This window comes from Elaeis guineensis, chromosome 3, assembly GCF_000442705.2.
Source record: "Elaeis guineensis isolate ETL-2024a chromosome 3, EG11, whole genome shotgun sequence".
Taxonomy (NCBI): Eukaryota; Viridiplantae; Streptophyta; class Magnoliopsida; order Arecales; family Arecaceae; genus Elaeis; species Elaeis guineensis.
Window position 1 is genome coordinate 100885663 of NC_025995.2, and position 19368 is coordinate 100905030.

The 19368-nt window shown below is 44.4% G+C and overlaps 1 protein-coding gene across 7 annotated transcripts in view; it reads right to left on the reverse strand.

Annotated features, from left to right (window-relative positions):
* Positions 1–13534: 13534 nt before the first annotated feature.
* LOC105041414 (protein ALTERED SEED GERMINATION 2) overlaps positions 13535–19368 on the reverse strand; it is a 56509-nt gene continuing 50675 nt past the window's right edge. For 2 of the 7 annotated variants that reach the window (XM_010918384.3, XM_073254152.1), the window contains exons 16-19: positions 17868–17963; positions 17565–17635; positions 17362–17489; positions 13535–13852 (exon numbers count right to left, since the gene is read on the reverse strand). In XM_010918384.3, the coding sequence (XP_010916686.1) occupies positions 13771–13852; positions 17362–17489; positions 17565–17635; positions 17868–17963 (377 nt within the window). In that variant the 3' untranslated portion in view covers positions 13535–13770. Of the gene's footprint in view, positions 13853–17361; positions 17490–17564; positions 17636–17685; positions 17784–17861; positions 17964–19368 lie in introns of those variants that run through there. The other 5 variants (XR_012139809.1, XM_010918387.3, XR_012139808.1 and 2 more) reach the window with 4 other exon arrangements.

The window sequence follows — 19368 nt, forward strand, 5'->3', positions numbered from 1 at the left end:
GTTTGTCTTCAAAAATCATCCAATCAATAAAGTTGAATTTCTTTTTGCGGACGGCTTCTCCTCCCCCCTCCTTCTCTCTGTTTTTCTTCCTGCAATGAGTCGTGCTTTGACGCTTTTGCCTTCCGATAGCAGTGTCCTGCAGAAGCACTCCCCCTGCCCCTGGGGGTCCCGCTGAAATCGACGATCCAGCGGCTGAAGAAGGAAGTCCTTCACCTGACAAAGAAGTTAAAGAAGATTGAAGGCGAGCTCCGCAGATTGAGAGAAGGTCATTCTGAAGCCATCACTGAGGCCACCCACTTTCGAAATCTCCACATGAAGGGGATCATGGAGTATAGCCGGAGGAAGGCAGACTTCGCGAAGGAACTCGAGGAATGCAAGAAGAGCGCCAGCAATCGAATTTGGGCCCAGGCCGTCAGGATCAGCGCCCTCAAGGTGGAACTGTCAGCTGTGAAGAGGAAGATCGGCCAGCTGGAAGAAAATTCATCCCGGCTCTTGGCCCGGGTCGACGGTGACCAGGAGTGGTCGAAGAAGGTCTCCGACCTTCAGCAGCAGCTTCAGGACGCCGAGGTGAGCCACGACGTGCATCGGACTAGCTGGCGCAGGCAGGTGGAAGAATATAAAGGGAGATTCAGGGCGGCGGCCGACGAAGTCGTCCGTCTCCAGTGGCAGCTGGCTAGCAGGGCACAGCTTACTTCCGTCCGAGATTCTGATGAGCTCCAAGCCCTAAGAGGCACCGTTGAGGGGATTTCTGTCTCCCTCGGGAAAAAGACAGCTGAGCTGCAACAACTGAAGATCCAACTGGCATACGAGCAGCGGGCCGTCGCGGACGCGGAGGCGGAATCCGAGGTCTTGAGGAAGAGGCGTCGAGAGGCGGAGGCCGAGAGCCAGTGACTTCGTCGGGTGCTCCAGGATGCGCTCGTCCGTGCGTTGCACTAAATTGCCGTCCGCCGAACTTTTCTTGTCGTTTGACCTGTCTGATGTAGACGTCGTTGGGGGGCGCCCGGTCGTCGATGCGTTAGCTCGCCTTTCTCGTCGTACATGGCCGCAAGCCCGAGCTTGGCCGTCCGGGCTCTGCATTACTTCGGAGATGTCGTTGTCTTCCTAACCGGTGTCGAAAGTTTTTTTAGAGGCCGGGGGTGTTCGGTAGGAACTCCCCGTTTCAGTTGGGACGAAGTCCTTTAGGTCTTTTGGTGCGGTTCATCCTTCATCTGTTCCCGTCGTAGTTCGTCATCCTTCCTTTTTAATTTTTCTCCTCTTCTCAGAGTGAGGGCCCTCCCCCCGTTTTTCGCGGGGTTGCATAGAAGCGAGGAGGTGCCGCTGAGGGGCTTTTTCCTTTCATCCGATCTTGTTGGGCGGCCGGGTTTCGCCACCATCAGCCCTTGCTGCAGAAGTCGCGGGTGGAGCCCGGCTCCCGTAGGAGTCCGGGTGGGGTCTTCCTTGGCATCGTGTACGGAGCCCGGCTCCCGTAGGAGTCCGGGTGGAGTCTTCCTTGGCGTCGTGGACGGAGCCCGGCTCCCGTAGGAGTCCGGGTGGAGTCTTCCTTGGCGTCGTGGATGGAGCCCGGCTCCCGTAGGAGTCCGGGCCTTCCACTTTGCTCGAGCCAGGGCGAGGTTCTCCTCCCGTTCCCGGCTTGGCTGTGGGGGCGCGTTAGGGCGCTGTAAGGCCTCTGTCCCCATCCGGTCTAAAAGAACCGGGCCTTTGACTTTGCTCATGTCAGGATGAGGTTCTCCTCCTGTTCCTGACATGGCTGTGGGGGCACATTAGGACACTGTAAGGCCTCTCCCCCCATCCGGTCTAAAAGAACCGGGCCTTTGACTTTGCTCATGTTAGGACGAGGTTCTCCTCCTGTTCCTGACATGGCTGTGGGGGCACATTAGGGCGCTGTAAGGCCTCTCCCCCCATCCGGTCTAAAAGAACCGGGCCTTTGACTTTGCTCATGTCAGGACAAGGTTCTCCTCCTATTCCTGACATGGCTGTGGGGGCACATTAGGGCGCTGTAAGGCCTCTCCCCCCATCTGGTCTAAAAGAATCGGACCTTCGACTTTGCTCATGTCAGGACGAGGTTCTCCTCCTGTTCCTGACATGGCTGTGGGGGCACATTAGGGCGTTGTAAGGCCTCTCCCCCAATCCGATTTTGAGATAGTCAGACTTTCATTTTAGGTATGTTAGGACGGGGTTCTCCCCCGTTCCTAACATAACTTTGTTTCAAGCGTTTGGAGGGGTCATATCCAGTCGTAATAAATCCACGCCAGATGGGAAGAGTACGTCAAGTAGAAAGAAATTTAGATTCAAAGTGAAATCGTAAGTGATACATTTACAGATTTTCCGAGTTCCACGGTCACGGGTGGTCCGCTCCTCCTTGAGGCCCTCCGGTGATGGAGTCGATGGTCCCGATGGGAGGTCGGTCCCCGGGTTGCTCCTCCCTTCTTGGCGGTTCAGGCTGCGGAAGGGCCCTTGGCCGATCTCCTCTACCCTCAGGCCTGCGTCGGATGAACCTGTCGAGTCGACCTCGCCGAATGAGCTCCTCGATCTCGTCCCGGAGCTGGATGCATTCCTCTGTGTCGTGGCCGTGGTCGCGGTGGTAGAGGCAGAACTTGTTGGGGTTGCGCTTTCCGGGGTGTGTGCGCATCCTCTCCGACCTAGGGAGCTGCTCCCTGACCTCCATCAATACCTGGGCCTTCAAGGCGTTGAGGGGGGCGTAGTTGCGGAATCTCCCTGGTGGGGAACCCCGCCGAACCCCGCGATCCGGGCTTCTCTGCCTGCGTGCCTGGGGTGGAGTATGGGTGCGCTTATGCCCAGGAGAGGATCGAGAATGCAGCCGGGCTTCCTTTGGCCTTTTTTCAATTGCGAGCTTACTCGAGTCTCCCGCTTGCCGCTCCCTCGCCGTCTCTTCATCCTTCATTTTGAAGGCTTCTTCCGCTCGGGCGTATCCTTCGGCCCGGGTCAGCAAATCAGCAAAATCCCTGGGATACTTCTTCTCCAGGGAGAATAAAAGATCATTCTTCTGAAGGCCACCCTTCAGGGCGGCCATTGCGACTGATTGGTCCAAGTTCCGGACCTCCAGCGCCGCGATGTTGAAGCGGTTGATGTAGGCCCGAATGGACTCCCCTTCCCTTTGCTTGATGTTGATGAGGGACTCCGAACCCTTCCGGGGGCGCTGGCTGCTGACAAAATGGGCCACAAATTGGTGGCTCATTTGATCGAAGGAAAAGATGGTATCCGATTTCAAAGCCGAGTACCAGTTCCTCGCCGCTCCCTTCAAGGTGGACGGGAAGGCCCGGCATAAAATGGCATCAGGAGCACCGTGAAGCAGCATCATCGTCCGGAAGGCCTCCAGATGATCAACCGGGTCCGAAGTCCCATCGTAGCTTTCGAACTGGGGAAGCTTGAAGTTTGGCGGGATCGGTTCCTGCATGATCATTTGGGAGAAGGGAGGGTCAGTACAAATATCCTCATCATAAGCGGGGGGCGCATGGCGGAGTTCTTCGATCCGCCGGTTCATCTCCTGGAGCCTCCGGTCCAGGAAATCCTCTCGACTTCGAGTCTCGAGGGTCCTCTGGCAGAACGGGGGCAGGGATCTTCCAGGGGTGGAGTCGTGGTCCGATTGAGGGCTCTCTACCCTCGGGTTCGTTTTCCCAGGAAGGACGGGGCTGCTGGCCCAGGTGGCCCACCCCGCCGCCGGATTCTGGTGTTCCGGGGATGCCCTTTCCGGGCGTACCGATGCCTGCAGCTGCTGCTGCTGCATAGCTTGCACAGCCTCGGTGAGACCTCTGACCTGCTGCGCCAGCAGGTCAAACTGCTCCGCACCGACCGCCGCCGCCGGAGGAGGAGGAGGAGGTTGAGAAACAGGAGGGGAGGCCGGAGCCTGAGATCTGGCCGCGGAGGCCGTGGACCGTCGCGTGGACGCCTTGCGAGGAGGCATCAAGTATGGATCCTGTGGGGGGAAACAAGGAGTGGGTGTCGGAGGAGACGATCGGGGGCGGCTCCGTTGAACGCTCCTTCAAGAACAAGGGTACTGCGAAGACACAGTGACCCTTCCTCTAGCGCCAATCCTGTTGGTGCAAAAATTCGCTTGCGCCGGAGAAGCTGGAGTCGAGGAAGTCGCGGTCGCCGTCGGGACCTGCAAAGGAAGTCTAAACCGGAGGTCGGGTTGCTCCGGCAAGATCCTCCGATGCTCAAGTCAGTTCTCTGCCTCAACAAGAATGGAGTGCTCGAACGGAGAATTTAGCAGAGTTTTTAGATGAAAGATGAGAGCTTATGGAATAACGTATATGGGGTTTTTCCTTTATAGGCGGAGGGGGCGGTAGCCTGATAGCGACATCTGTAACCGTCTGGCAGCGGGCTGCCCAGGGTCAGACGGAGTTTGTTGCAGAGAGTAGTGGGGTGGACCCGTGGCTATCATCGCGGTGTGCCACGTGGGGCCTGCCGCGGGAAGTGGAGCGGCGTCCGTTGTCGCGACTCGTCAGTGGATGAAAGAATCGCGCGGTAACCATCTCAGGAAGTGGAGCGGGGTTGTGGCCGTTATCGTGGCTTGCTAGGGAGTGATGGAGCTACGCGGAATCTGCCGCAGAAAGTGGAGCAGTGCTGTGATCGTTACTGCGGCTTATCAGGGAGTGATGGAGCTGCGCGGAATCTACCGCAGGAAGTGGAGCGGGATCGTGGTGGTTGCGGCGTCACGCTTGTGAATGCGGATCCGTCGGTCGAAGTTCGGCACCGGTCGGAGCCGACGATGGAGTCCGGCTCCCGTAGGAGTCCGGACGGAGCCCTCCTGGGGTTGATGTTGCGGTCGAAGCCCGATTCCCATAGGAGTCCGGGCGGAGTCCTCCTGCAATTAAAGTCAGGTGCGGAGTCCGGCTCCCGTAGGAGCCCGGCCAGATCTTACCGACGGTTGACGTTGGCGACGAAGCCCGGCTCCCGTAGGAGTCCGGGCGGAGTCCCCCTTGAGGTTGGAGTCGTGGGCGGAGCCCGGCTCCCGTAGGAGTCCGGGCGGAGCCCTCCTGGAGTTGATATTGCGATCGGAGCCCGGTTTCCGTAGGAGTCTGGGCGGAATCCTCCTGCAATTAAAGTCAGATGTGGAGTCCGGCTCCCGTAGGAGCCCGGACGGATCTTACCGGCGGTTGACGTTGGCGACGAAGCCCGGCTCCCGTGGGAGTCCGGGTGGAGTCCCCCTTGAGGTTGGAGTCATGGGTGGAGCCCGGCTCCCGTAGGAGTCCGATCGGAGTCCTCCTGGAGTTGATGTTGTGGTCGGAGCCCGGTTCCCGTAGGAGTCCGGATGGAGTCCTCCTGCAATTAAAGTCAGGTGCGGAGTCCGGCTCCCGTAGGAGCCCAGACGGATCTTACCGGCGGTTGACGTTGGCGACGAAGTCCGGCTCCCGTAGGAGTCCAGATGGAGTCCCCCTTGAGGTTGGAGTCGTGGGCGGAGCCCGGCTCCCGTAGGAGTCCGGTCGGAGTCCTCCTGGAGTTGATGTTGCGATCGGAGCCCGGTTACCGTAGGAGTCTGGGCGGAGTCCTCCTGCAATTAAAGTCAGGTGCGGAGTCCGGCTCCCGTAGGAGCCCGGACGGATCTTACCGGCGGTTGACGTTGGCGACAAAGCCCGACTCCCGTAGGAGTCCGGGCGGGGTCCCCCTTGGGGTTGGAGTCATGGGCGGAGCCCGGCTCCCGTAGGAGTCCGGGCGGAACCCTCCTGGAGCTGATTCTGCTGAGGACTTCGGCTGTGGGTATTTTATACCCAACATGCGGATTCCAGAGGATCTCAATGACCGTATCACGAACAGCATTTCAAAAGTTCTGAGATCGCTGACTCCAAAGCCTCTATACGACCTCCTCCATATGTGCATCACCCCACGTTTGGATCGTCGAGATCTGAGAGGAGGATATTGAAGAATATCGAGCTACTAGAGGATTGAAGCTATGGCCGAATCCCATGACTCGGCTCCTACTCACCCCTCCAATGTCTCTGAGCCATCTCTTGAAGTCAAGGAGGGGCTGAGAGGACGGATCCTCACCATGCCGCGATATGAGATGCTCTGAGTAATCCATCTATACAATTTAAAAATTCATTAGTCTATACATATTAGTATATATAAAAACTTAATAAATAATATTTTAAGTTGTTATCGCAATCTGTCGAGATCTAGGATCTAAGTAATCACCAATCCTCTTAGATTGGTGTATGGCTTCCCATATCTGCAGCTGCTCTGGTACACGATCTAGCTGTCGTATCTATAATAAATAAATAATAAAATTAAATTAATTAAAATATACATATGATCAATTCAATATGAAATTATTTAAGTATAAAATTTTTACCAATCTATCAGTCATAATATATGTGCCAATGGAGCCGCCAGTGTGCTTGATCGGATCCTGCTGGACGGTCTGATTCTGTCATGCCCTCTGCCGTCTATCAGAGTACTCCTCAGTGCTCCATCGGTCATAGAGGGCCTTCGATATATCCATCCGCATCCAATGATCTGTATAAAACTTCCAATCCGATGGTGAGTTGAAACTAGAGTGCTCTATGGCAGACTGCTTAAAGCTGTACAATCCATCCCGGAGCCTACGTGTGGCCACCTTCTTGAAGGTCCGACGGCCAGCCTCCTTATCTTAAGAAGTCTTGAATCGATAGTACTCCTGCAAGTAGAAGTGAGCATGTATTAACAAATAAAATATAAATCTATCGTAAATTTAAAAATTAAACATCTTTGACTTATCAGGAACATCTCCCAAACTGTATCATGAGCCCTCAACGGCCAACTGAAGAATTTATTCACCAGTCCCAGCATCAATCGTCGGATGATTCTGGTAACCACATGAGGCACTCTAGGCTCTCTAAATGTGCTACAAAATTGATTTTGAACAATAAATGTTAGACTCTAAAATGATTAAATTTTAAACATATTCAGTGAAGATATAGTACTTACGAACGGCTCTGAATATAGACGAACTCTCTATCCTCCGACTGAGTCAGAGGTACTGTGAGCTGGGCAGATCCTCTACCACATCGCTAACTCTGAGAGCCGAACACTGCCCCATGTGATTGTGGGGTCACTGATGATCCCACATCGTCCGAACTTGAGAGTATCAAAATATCATAAAGAATATTATATTAGATAATAAAGAATAAAATAACATAAAAGAGAATATATAAAGTATTGGAGTTTACCATATGGTATGTATGGCGCAGAATCATACGAGCTGACTGCATGAGAGCTCTCTCCTCGACTGTGACGGATCCCACCTCTGGAAGACATGATCTATAGTATCTGAAAATAAAAATAAATAGATTCACGGATTAATTATATAATTATGGATGGCAATGCAAGATTTAAAATGATATAAGATAGGTATTTAAAATGATTCAAGGTATTGCAAGAAATAAAATGATACCAGAAGATCGCGGCGATTCTGAGTTCACGAGAGAAATCCCTCAAGGCCGAGATCGGGAGAATAAGAGCGGCCAAAGATGGCATTCCGGATGTGAGATATAAGAGCTTGGATGCAAGGAGCAAGAAGCACTACTCATCATAAGTGAGGAGCACTACTCATCAGTCTCTTCAGATATTTGGTACCTTTCAGATTCTTCATCTGATTCTTTCTGTTCTTCCACTTCTTCATCTTCTTCCTCTTCTTCCCCTTCTTTCCCTCCAAAGCCTAGGAGTGAGGGAAAGGTATCGAAGAACCTTATATTGTATATTCTTTTGATTTCTATCATCTTGTCTCGACTTAAATCGGCTTTCATCGCATACATCACATGAGCTCTTCAGTTGGTCCTCCTTGTAGAAAAGTATGCAATCATTACGACATATATTTATCTTCTCGTATCCTATACCTAATCTTTTCACCATTTTTTTTGAAGCATAGAAGCTCCCAATAAGCTTCTCATCCTTCGATAGCATCTTCTTTATTATTGCTACCATCCTATCATAACAATTGATCGTCATGTTAAACTTGACCTTCAAGTTCAACAACTCTAACATAGCTAATAATATAATATATGTTTCACATCCCGACCATAGTGGTTCATCAGTATCTTTCAGCATATGATAGAAATCGTTGCTGCCAACTTCTGGATCGTTCTCCATATCCCAGTCAAATTCAGGACCAGCCGCATTCATAACCATGTCTACTATTCTATCTTTGTCTCTGTCCTGCTAACTTCTAACCCTTGCAATTGTCTCCCACATCTTTCCATGTAGGTACCAATGCTTATAGTTTGACATAAATTCACTCCTTTATAAATAGATAATTATTGTATTCCTATCAAGCATTTTTCTATTGACACATTTCTTATAAGGACAATGAGCTCATCTTTGAACTAAGAGTGCCGCATTCCCAAAAGTATAATTATAGAAGTACTTGACACCCTTTTTATATTTAGCAAAAATCACCTAATCGACTACTCGATGGTCCATCTAACTACGGTCCATCGCATATTATTTAAGAATTCTGCATATACAAATACAAGGCAAAATGCTTACCAATTATTTTATTATTTAAAATAGCTTACATAATAAATATATCATATTATCAATTAATAAGTATAGAAGATCTTATTCTATTCAGAAATTGTATTTAATTCTATAGGTCAATTATCATAATCAAATGATACACAATGGGGGCCAAAAAATTTTTTGATAGTAATATTTTTTCTTAGTTCTCCCCACACGACTGAAGATATGTGAGAAGAACTAAAAAAAAATACTGTTCAAAATTTTTTTCGAACCCTCAACATACCGTTTGATTACTGTAATTACCTATAGAATTAATTATAATTTTCAAACTATCCAAACTGGACAGTCAACTGATCAATGTATATAATTCTTCCATCCATACAAAAATATATAAATATACGGATACTATAGAACATATATATTGATCAAAAGATGGATCTATGGTTATATGCAATCCAATATTTTTAAAATTTTTAAATTAATGAGTTTCTAAGTAAAGAGCATCATTGCAAACAAAGACGATCGGGATGCACGTCCCACGCATGCGGACTTGGAGCATTTCAGATGACTAGGCCGCACGAGCACACCAACATGGCATCCCGATGAATCCCATCTTGGAGGTTCTAAAGTACCGAACGGTATTACAAATAGGGCTAGAAACAGACTGGATTGGGCCAGGCCATAACCCTCCTTGAGTCCGATTCGAAAATTTTTTTGGATTTCAGGCCGAGCTTAGAGCTTAGAATCTAATTACCGAGCTGCTTCGACCGCCACCGAAGTAGATGAGCAGATCAGAATCGGTCCGATGGTGGCCCGACCTCGAATCCTTACCGTCGAAGGTAGTAGGACTACTCTCTCATCGAAGAACTTCCCGCAGTGGTTCCACCTCTCAAAAAATAATATTATTAATTTAAATTAATTAAATATTATTAATTTAAAATTAATTTCACTAAATTTAATTAAATATTATTAATTTAATTTAAATATTAAATCTAATTTAACTAAATCTAATAAATATTAGTTTAAAAATATTAAAAATTTGAAATAATGGCATTTGGCGACTACTATGGAGTTATCGCCACCGCCGTCGCTAATAGTCACCAGACCAATCAGGAGGGAACACTGCGGTACAGAGGCAGCACCGCGCAGCAGGAGAAGAAGGGGGAGGGGGAGGCGGGTCGAGGGCTCCGGGAAGTTAGATTCGATGGCACGGGGGAAAATAGAGATCGGAGGTGGGATAAAGAGGGGGGCGGTAGGGGGATCGGAGGCGGGGGAAAGAGGAAGGTGGTAGAAAGAGTGAAAGTGAAAAATTAAAAATTGGATGGAAAGGGAGGGTAAATTAGGGTTAGTATTAGCGACAGCTAAATTACTGTCACTAGAGCCATCGCTAATAACTATTAGCAACGGCTTCATGTTCATAGTCAAATCTATCGATAAAAACTATTATTAGAGACGGTACATTTACTGTCACTAATGCCGTCTCTAATACTAATTATTAGCGATAGCTTATTTGCTGTCGCTAATGATCGTTGCTAATACTTTATTTTCTTATATTATACCTAAATCAAAGACCAAGATCTAAGCCGAGCAACCTTAGCCCTCTCGATTAAACAACATAATTAACTAGGCTGAAATAAGTGCATTTATTTAGTACACTAATAGTATGATGGGATGTGCATTGCACATGCATTCAATTTTCTTTTAGGCTACCAAATTTAAAATTTAAAGAAACTTTAATGCTTACCCAATTTTTATGTTTGTATCCCCGTTAATATTTCCACAATATCATTACTTGAATACATACTAATATTTGTTAAGTATAACAGTTAAGTAATCTGAGAACAATTTATCTACATCGTATCCTGTAATAACAGGCAATGTTCATAGTAGGCTTTCGTTGACTTTGTAATTGTTGATCTGTTATAATATTTTTCATATTATAATATTTTTCATATTATTTCATTATATTACTATAATATAATTAAGTAGAAATATGATGTTGTCTACAATAGCCAAAATATCTTTGTTTTGTTATGAACCATTCTATTAGTCCAGAGACTTGAGATAGGAAATTGCAAAAGAGGTATGAAATATATTTGGGTTTGACTCCCAATTTCACAAAGAGCTAGCTCCATAATGCATGAATTAAGGTTTCAATAATGCCAGCATTCTCAAGAACTTGAATCTTGATCCAAATTTGGCTTCAAGACATTTGTCAAATCACTGTCCTAACGTATTCTCGCTAATTCACAAGAACTCATGCGAAATAATCAGGTTTAGATATATAGCTTTTTCAAAACCAAGGATTTCAAACTCGGACCAGCTAGCAATCTTTTCATATCAATCCCACAACGTGTCCAAAATTATTGGGTTTCCAGTTCTTCAAAACGTGCCCTCTTTTTCTCCATCTCTAACCCAGCCGTATCAGCTCTGCGTCCGTCGGTTTCTCTCTCGTGGCCGTTGTCTAAGACCGCAACAACACCATTCTTCTTGGTTAAGTGACCCATTTTTCTCCTCTTTCCTCTTGTTCCCCATCACCAAAAATATTTGAAGGTTCGAGGGTTAGGTGGTACTGGAGATGTATAAAAATGAGAGCGAGGTTTTGGTCAGAGAAACTGACAAAGGAGAAGGAAAAAGAAATTTTGTTAGTCTAACCATTCTCTTTCCTCTCCCTCTCTCTCTTAAAAAAAGCTGACTCCAACAGTATCTTTGTTTTTTTTTTAAAAGAAGAAGGTGATGCACCCGTGGCATATGATGCGTCTGAGGGTTGTAAGATGATCCTGGGGATTAGAGATAAGGACCTTGTGGCCTTCCCCTTGCAAGCTCCACATGGTAGGTTGTTTATCAGGGTATCAACCAGGAATATCTATATTTTGTCTTACCCCACCACAACGCTGGCTTCTTTTTACGTCGTGCTCGTGCATGGAAAACCATGGAGGCGTGGAAGCAGACCATGCAGCGCTGAAAGTGAACCATAGGGTAGGCTTGGGGAAGAATAAAGCATGCAGGAATTTGGCCCAAAGCCCGAGGCTAGACTAGGCTTAAAAACTCAGAACGAAATCAGGCTCCAAGCCAACCAAGAACCAAGTCTAAACCTAGTCCGAGGCTCAACCCACCCTATATCCAACCCTTTGGGATCCTATCAACTTTTTGAGGGTTTCTCCTTCGACATCTCCCTCTCCTCATTTCCCTGCTCTTCTTTCCTTGGCAAGACTTCTGCCTTCGTTAGCACCCACATCCTCTAGGAGGCTGTGCCAGGCCATGGCTCTGTCCAAGCCCGATCTGACTTTGGGCCGGACTACGGAAGATTTTTTTTAAAAAAATATTGGCCTGAGCCCAACTTGAGCCCAGGCTCAACCTGGAACCAAATTGGGCCGCTCGCCGGGGCAACTGCACTTTCTTATTCTCTCGATTCCGGTGTCTTCGTCCCATCTCAAACACTAACCATAAGCCTAAAACTTTTTTCTAGATTCCGATCGATCCAATTCCATGGATCTCAACCTCGATTGTACCACCACCATCCTCCACCGCAGTCGCATGCCTAATGAACCAAGGAAGGGGGAGGGCTACAAGGAGCGCCATCACCGCCGACTTCCTCCTCACCTTTCCTCTCCTCTCCTCCCCTCTTTTCCATCACAGAGAAATGCTGTAACCATGTAACTATATATTTTTCAATTTTACCCACATACGATTTAAAAAAATATATAAATATCACAAAATATAGGTAACATATTTGCTTGCACCAATTATGTCCATTATTTTTTAACCATAGGTTAAATGCTTATTTAACCTATAAATTCTATCGGAGAGGGCAAGCAGGATATGCAAATCCTGAAGTGAATGCTCATAAGAAATGTTGAAACTACATTGAACACGAAGATCCACGATTCAAGACCAAATATAGTCAGACTATGAAGCATGTTTTCTGGGAAATACGGTGGATATGCCACCATTTATGTTTTTCTTCGGACTTCTGCCAATTTGAGAGGGTGCCTACCAAATTCTAGTCCCATTGGATTCTTCAGCTATTTACGAATTGAGTCTGATGAAATTTTGGTCATCTTGAGATTGGTCGTAGGAGATAAGAGACTATGATCAAGCGTGTCAAGGATCCCTTGAATGTTCTAATCCCTTCTTTGTCTTGGGCGGTGGAAACAACGAGCTTGAGGATCTTCCTTTTATTTTATTTTTGGGTGGTATAAGCGGATGATCACATCCCCGCCCGTGAGCAGCTTGGAGATTTCTTTAGGAAAGCCAACAACCAGGTGCCAACCAGCGCAGTAATTGGTAAGCCCGAGTTGCTCTCATCTCGACTTTGACGCGTTTCCTCTCTTTGTTCTCAAGAAGTAGCTAGGGCCGGCAAACCTCATGTAGCCGCCGGGCAAGAGAGATCGGAGCAACAGCTTTTTTAAAAATACGGAGACGACAGAAGTTACACAATCTCATGAAGTTGATGAAAATAATAATTGGTATAATCAACAGAACCCTGTGATAGGTAAGCGATCCATTCGTATAGCAAAGGAGGACATGTTCCACACATTTACTGCTTGTGTTAAAGAATGACATAAATATTATATTCTGTTCTTTGACAATTGTTTGTACAAGGGTTTGAGCTGGTTCTAACACTGAAATGATAGTCTTGAAAGCACTGATGGTCCCCAAAACATAAATCTACGTGTACATGGAAAAGATACCAACAGGTGGAAAATATGCCCACAAAAACATCATGACGACGTTTATTGAACACGGAACACTCGATGTACGAGAACGACTCCAAATTCCAAACCTCGGGATTTTCTTGTAACATGACCGGTGGTGACGCAATCAGCCCCTATGATGCGACGCATATGGTCAACATGTCAAACCCCATTGCGTGGATGCTTGTATCCCACTGCAGCAATCTCAGGTACCACGTCGCTCCCATTCTTTTCTCAAGCAGCTTAAATTATGAACAGTCAAAGCTTTGTATTTTTTAGTCCTGCTTTGGATTAAAAAAACAAAAAAATCAAATACCATAAGATGATATGTAAATCATGTCTTTCCTCTGGAATTTGCTTCACTTCCACACCAGACACTCAGGTAACAAAAAATGTTGGTCGTCGTATCTTAAATTACTGAAATTGCAATGGTATTGTCGCTCGAGTAATGCCAACAATGGTATCGTCCCATGTTGAACTTATACCAAGCCAACTTACTGTAACAAATAAGATACAATATGATATCTGGATCAGATACAAACCAAAATAAGTATCTGAGGTAATAGCTCTATTTTTTTTTCAAAAAAAAAAAAAAGAAAGAATCCTGAGCGTTGACATATTAGCTCTGGGCACATTCAAAAGGATGTAAAGTTCCTTCAGCGAACTCAGGCATCCTAAATCGCTCCAAGAATTCGAAAGGCCTGCATGATATGTGACCTAATTACTTGAAGAAAAACATAGATACAGAAGAAGCCTTAAAGTTGAGAGGACTTATATGAACAAGTCTCCTATGCACGCATAGATTCAGCCACAAATTGAAAATGGATTAATAAGAAGTGTATGGTGGGGTGGACTAATTTGTAAACTCAGTCCACATGATGACATCCGGACATCTTTAAAATAAACAGCCAATACAGAGAACAAATAAATACAATCCATGCAAAATTTGTGCATGCTCACATATTCAAAAAGAATATAACCTGTCATTTAGTAAGATAATTATATTTCAGAAATTATGAGTACAAAATCAGGATGAGATCTGTGTAGTAAGATTCATTTACATCCTTCAAATTAATTCTACAATTTAATGACACGTTCCCTAGAAGTTCATACCAGCAAGAAAGTTAAGCTTGCTTTATAAGAAAACGGAAATAAGGACAATGAAAAAAATGATACAACCGAAACCCCAGATCAAGTCCAAGGGCAGCGTCTTGACAAACCAGTGATACTTCAGAAACTACCAAAAAAATAAGTAAAAAACAACTACTGGCTCTTATAGTTAGAACTTAAAAGAACATTAATGTCAAGAGGAAGAATCAGTAAGTTTCATGATCTTTGGCATAAACAATAAGCCAAGACAAATGCTCTCCAACAAGGAGAAATACGCTTAGGCGTCTTTCAAAATTACTTCTGAAATCAGCAAAGTAACAGAACATGATCTCAATTGGCTTGACCTAGTGATCTTTGTTTCATGCAAAATAATATGGGAGATAAAAGGTTTTGCACAAACGATCAGGTGGCATGATTTACTTTGGATGCTTCAATATACTTCTAGGAAGTATATATTAATATTAACTTGATATAATTATTAAATAACAGAAGCTTCACATCAAGAGTTATGAAAATGTAAACAACAAAAACAAGGTAATAATGGCTACCAGTTCTTATGCATTATAGAATGCCATTGCCCACCAAGAGGAACTCTGGCATCACCAAGGAGCCAAAATACGAGCAAAACATTATGCTCTGCAACATTAAGAAAATCATTCCGTTGAATTTTAAGAACTATCCTGTTGATGATCTTGAAAAATTACAAAAAGGCTCTTGGTTCAAAGCATTATCCTCATATTGCCCAATGGCTCTTGCTAATATGCATCGTAAAGATCATAAACTAACTATAACATGCATGTCTCACATCATTTAGCAACAAAAGGAAACGTTGAGGCCGGTACATGGAGCAAGTTAAACCATATCCAATAGAAGCAGTTTGAGGAAAATCCTGACCAAGATTACTTGCTTGACCTAGTGAATCTTGGTTTGATTAGGTGTTTCTCCCTCTGTTCCTATAGATAAGCTTCACATCTAAAATATCTTCCTATACAGTACTCCTTGAGATAGTATAATCAAACAATCAGTGGAAAATGAGAGTGGCTACTGGCTGGCTACTTATACGGGCTCCACTCTTATGATTGACATCTGCAGCCTCTTATCTGTATGTTCAAAAGGACGGATACAAGAAAAACTCAGCTAAAAGCAAGGAGCTTTAGTAGGAAGCTGGCTACTTAATAAGTTCCAAAGAAAGAACACTCAAAGGATGCATTCCTCTCGTTCAGTCACAGAGATGCAGAAGTATGTTGCTTGGCCAGCATCATTCCTTCAGTTAAGCATCTCAAATGGTACAAGAGAAACCTTAGTCACCATGAAGTCGGAAAAAGGAATAGACACGATTATGGGGGTCTCTGCTGCATGATTGATAAGGACAAGACAGGGGGGCAGCACAATATGGGTTGAAACAAAGCACAGCTAAGAGAGGGCTCCTTTTCATTATGGTATGTATGCTTCAGTATGGGTTGGTATGCCCCCACCTGACATATAGTAAACTTCTGTAGCTGGCATGACAAATAGTACCATGTGTCAATATGCAGGGCACATCGGGCCCTGTAAGTACAGATACCGGTCTGGATCATACATACCAATACCCTCTGGGTTGGTATGATACATACCATACTACCTGATCAGAAAAGAACTTAACAACACTGACTCAGAAACTCATTTCTTTTCTGGTGATGATTTCTTTCTATTGTTTTTTCTACCCTATCACAAAAATAGCCAAGACTCATCTCACCTTGCTTAATGAAGAAATTTTGAAAACTTTAGTTCTTTTAATCTTCTAAAATGATAGTTGTAAGCATCAAAATATATTTGCTCTGAGCAAAGGACTTTTTAGTGAAATAACTGCCAAGTTTAGCAATTCAACCAAGGAATCGAAATGAGTACTTCAGCTATCATATCAATCTGGTGAGGAATCAGTACTAAACTGGCTGTCAGTACCTAGTTCCTAGGCAAACCAGTCTGACCAGATCATAGTACTCAGTATCAACTGGTACGAGTAGTACTGATTACTACCTGCCAAACTTGACAATTCCACCAAATATCAGTCTGTACCAAGTCAAGAAAGGACATTGGACACCTTTTTCTTTCCTCTTCGTTTCCTGTGTTTTGAATGTGTGTGTGTGTGAGAGAGAGAGAGAGAGAAGCAACTAAGCACTCCTATTTCTTCACATCCAACCAGCTGAATATAGGAAGGTAACCAACTCCCCCTTCCCCCCTTTTAGGCTGCAAAAATTGGCCAAGATTCAAGAAAAAGGGACAAATAATGCCAAATTTTCTGAACTGCTAGTGGTAAAAATCAACATAATATAGCTTTCATCAGAAGACTTGCTGGCTATATAGGATAGGTGCTAAGATTGTGGTTTGGGTTGATATGCAGCAAGATGACTTAGATGCCTACATTGTCCCTCCACTGGAATTTACTTGTCCTATATCATGTTGCTACAGCTTTGCGAGTACCATCACCCTAGAGAAAAAATATACCAGAATTCCAAACAGGCAAGCATAAGAAAGGTAATCACTGCATTGATCTCACTTGGAGAGTGTTTGGCATTGCTAATGCTAATAAAAAATTGCTTGTAAAATGCACCTCTGGAAAAGAGTGTATATAAGGAACTTGTGCTCATACAATGTGTTTGGTCAACCGTAATAAAAAAACACATTACTTAAATAGTGTGTTTGTGAGAGAAAACATCTGTTTGTTAAAACTAAGTTTAAACTTTTCAAACCTTTAACATGAAATAAGTTGCTTTTCAATATTATGAACTTTGTGGGAAGAGAACCTTTAACATGAAAAAAGTTGCTTTTCAATGTTATAAACTTCGTGGGAAGAGATGCGCCCCAAAATATTTTCTCCCGGTAAGGCAAGCTACAAATCCTAATGTCTCCTAAAAGTTTTAAAAAAAATATATATCTATTTTTTAACAAAATCCTGTTAGAAATTACTTACCAAACAACAATTTTCTTCCTAAAAGACTTCGCCTTTTAAAGTTGCAAGAAGAAAAACCCCCTCTTATAACCAATGCCAAGCATGCACTTAGAAAAATACAATAAAAAAAGTGTGGAATTTGTATTGGAGCAACAGTTATAATAATCTTACAGCACATCTTCATGGTTGTGGCACAATTTGCGCTGATTGTTTTCTATAGCACTTAACACATCTGCAGTCTCTGCTCCTGTTGTTCCTCCTGCGACCATCGATGGAACTTCTGCATGTGGTGTCCACATCTGCCAATATGTACAGTTAGAATCCAACTCTCCAGTCATAATTAGCCATTTAAGATTTCTGTTCATCATAGTTACCTTAATTGTGTTATCAATTCCACTAGTTGCAACAGCACAATCAAATGGATGACACTGTACACAGTTCACAACTAGAAAAGAAACATAATCAATCACAAAAGTTTTTTTTTTTTTTTTAAAAAAAAATACAGCAGGAAGTCAGGGGTCATAGCTTGGTGCCATGGTAAAAGGCTTGGGCTGACAAGCACAATTTCATGGGTTCGATTCTTGGGGCAGCCACTTTGTGAAAAAAATGCCAAAGGTTAGGTCTGTCCCCCGTTTGCCCCTTTGAGGACACAACTTTTAATGAAAAGGAGTCATTACCAGTTTCATCTCCGGCAAGCATTTTAACAAGCCTTCCTGTTCTCTTCTCCCAAATAAACCACCTTCCATCATCACTTCCACTAGCAACAAACTCTCCTACATAAGCGACATAATGTATGAGACAAATCATCAGTGAGCATTACTACAAGCAAGCTTAGTTCATTTGACAGTACACTTTCTATCCAGAACATTGTTTGTGCTGAGAATAAAGCAGCCAATACACAAAGCAGAATAATGTACATTTTGCATGAGATGCGTTGCAGTGATCAAACATGAATGAACAATTAATCTGCACAATGCTGTCTGGATTTTCCAAAATCTATACCTCCTTGATGGACATAAAAAAGATGGTTACCTTAGAGGTCTGCTATGCATTCATTGTTAGATATCAAGAAATTTTATGATCCAGGAGTTATATTCCAAGGTGTGCATGCCATTTTGTATGTGAAAACAATTGCCTTGTTCAAGGACACATTTTATTGCACCAGGCTGAAGAGGGATGTGGCATATATTCGAGTGATGTGGAATATATCCTTTGCAACTTAGTACATGCAAATTAAAGGGAAGGAGACATAATATGGGACTCGCCGCCAATGCTGCAAACCCCAAAGCACGACCTCAGCATGGATTTTGTAATGGGATTACTTGGAAGTCAGCCTACTTGGGACCATTTGGAGTAATGATTCAATTATTGTTATAGTGGAACTCTTTTAAAAAGTGGCATGTTTTGCTTCTTAAAATAAGATAGCTGATGTGTCAAATGTAGTTAAGATATTCCTTAAAATGTTATAGGCTTGCAGTCTTCCTAAGTCCTAACCCTCACTGTGGGGATATTCATTATGTAAGAAACTTCTAGAAAACTAATATCACTCCAACTTTCTTCACCTTATCATTTCTTGCCGTTGGGAAATAGAGGTACTTAATAGGGACTTAGCTGCCTTTTTGGTGACAATGTGGCCAGTTGGGGCAAGATTTCACCTCTAAGTTCTCTTGACCAAGGTTCGCCATCTCGATACCGAACTCCGTACCGATGAAATTCCACTATAATGTCGGTATATAGTATGATATGGTGCACCCATATCGGTACGGGATGATTCGATGTACTGGTACAGTATCGGTACAATATGGTACGCTCCATACCGCCAAGTATGGGGTGGTATAGCGAACCATGCTTTTGACAATCTAATCAAACATTCTAAAAGTCATGGTCTACCTAAGATTGTCACAGATCTTAACCTTATGAAGTCTCTCATTTCCACCTGAAAACAAACCTAATGATCATGCAACCATTTGCTAGGTATCTTTATGACTCGCACAATGAAATTAAAGTTAAGATAAAACCTAAATAAAGTGAGACATAGGTCTGCTGTAAATATTTGTTCAAGAGTTCCACAAACATGAAAAATGGAGTGAGTTCAACCTAGAAGATTTCCAAAGGACACCTTAAACAAGCTCCATGCCAGACATGTGGATCTGTACAAGATTTTCAGGAAGATTAGTG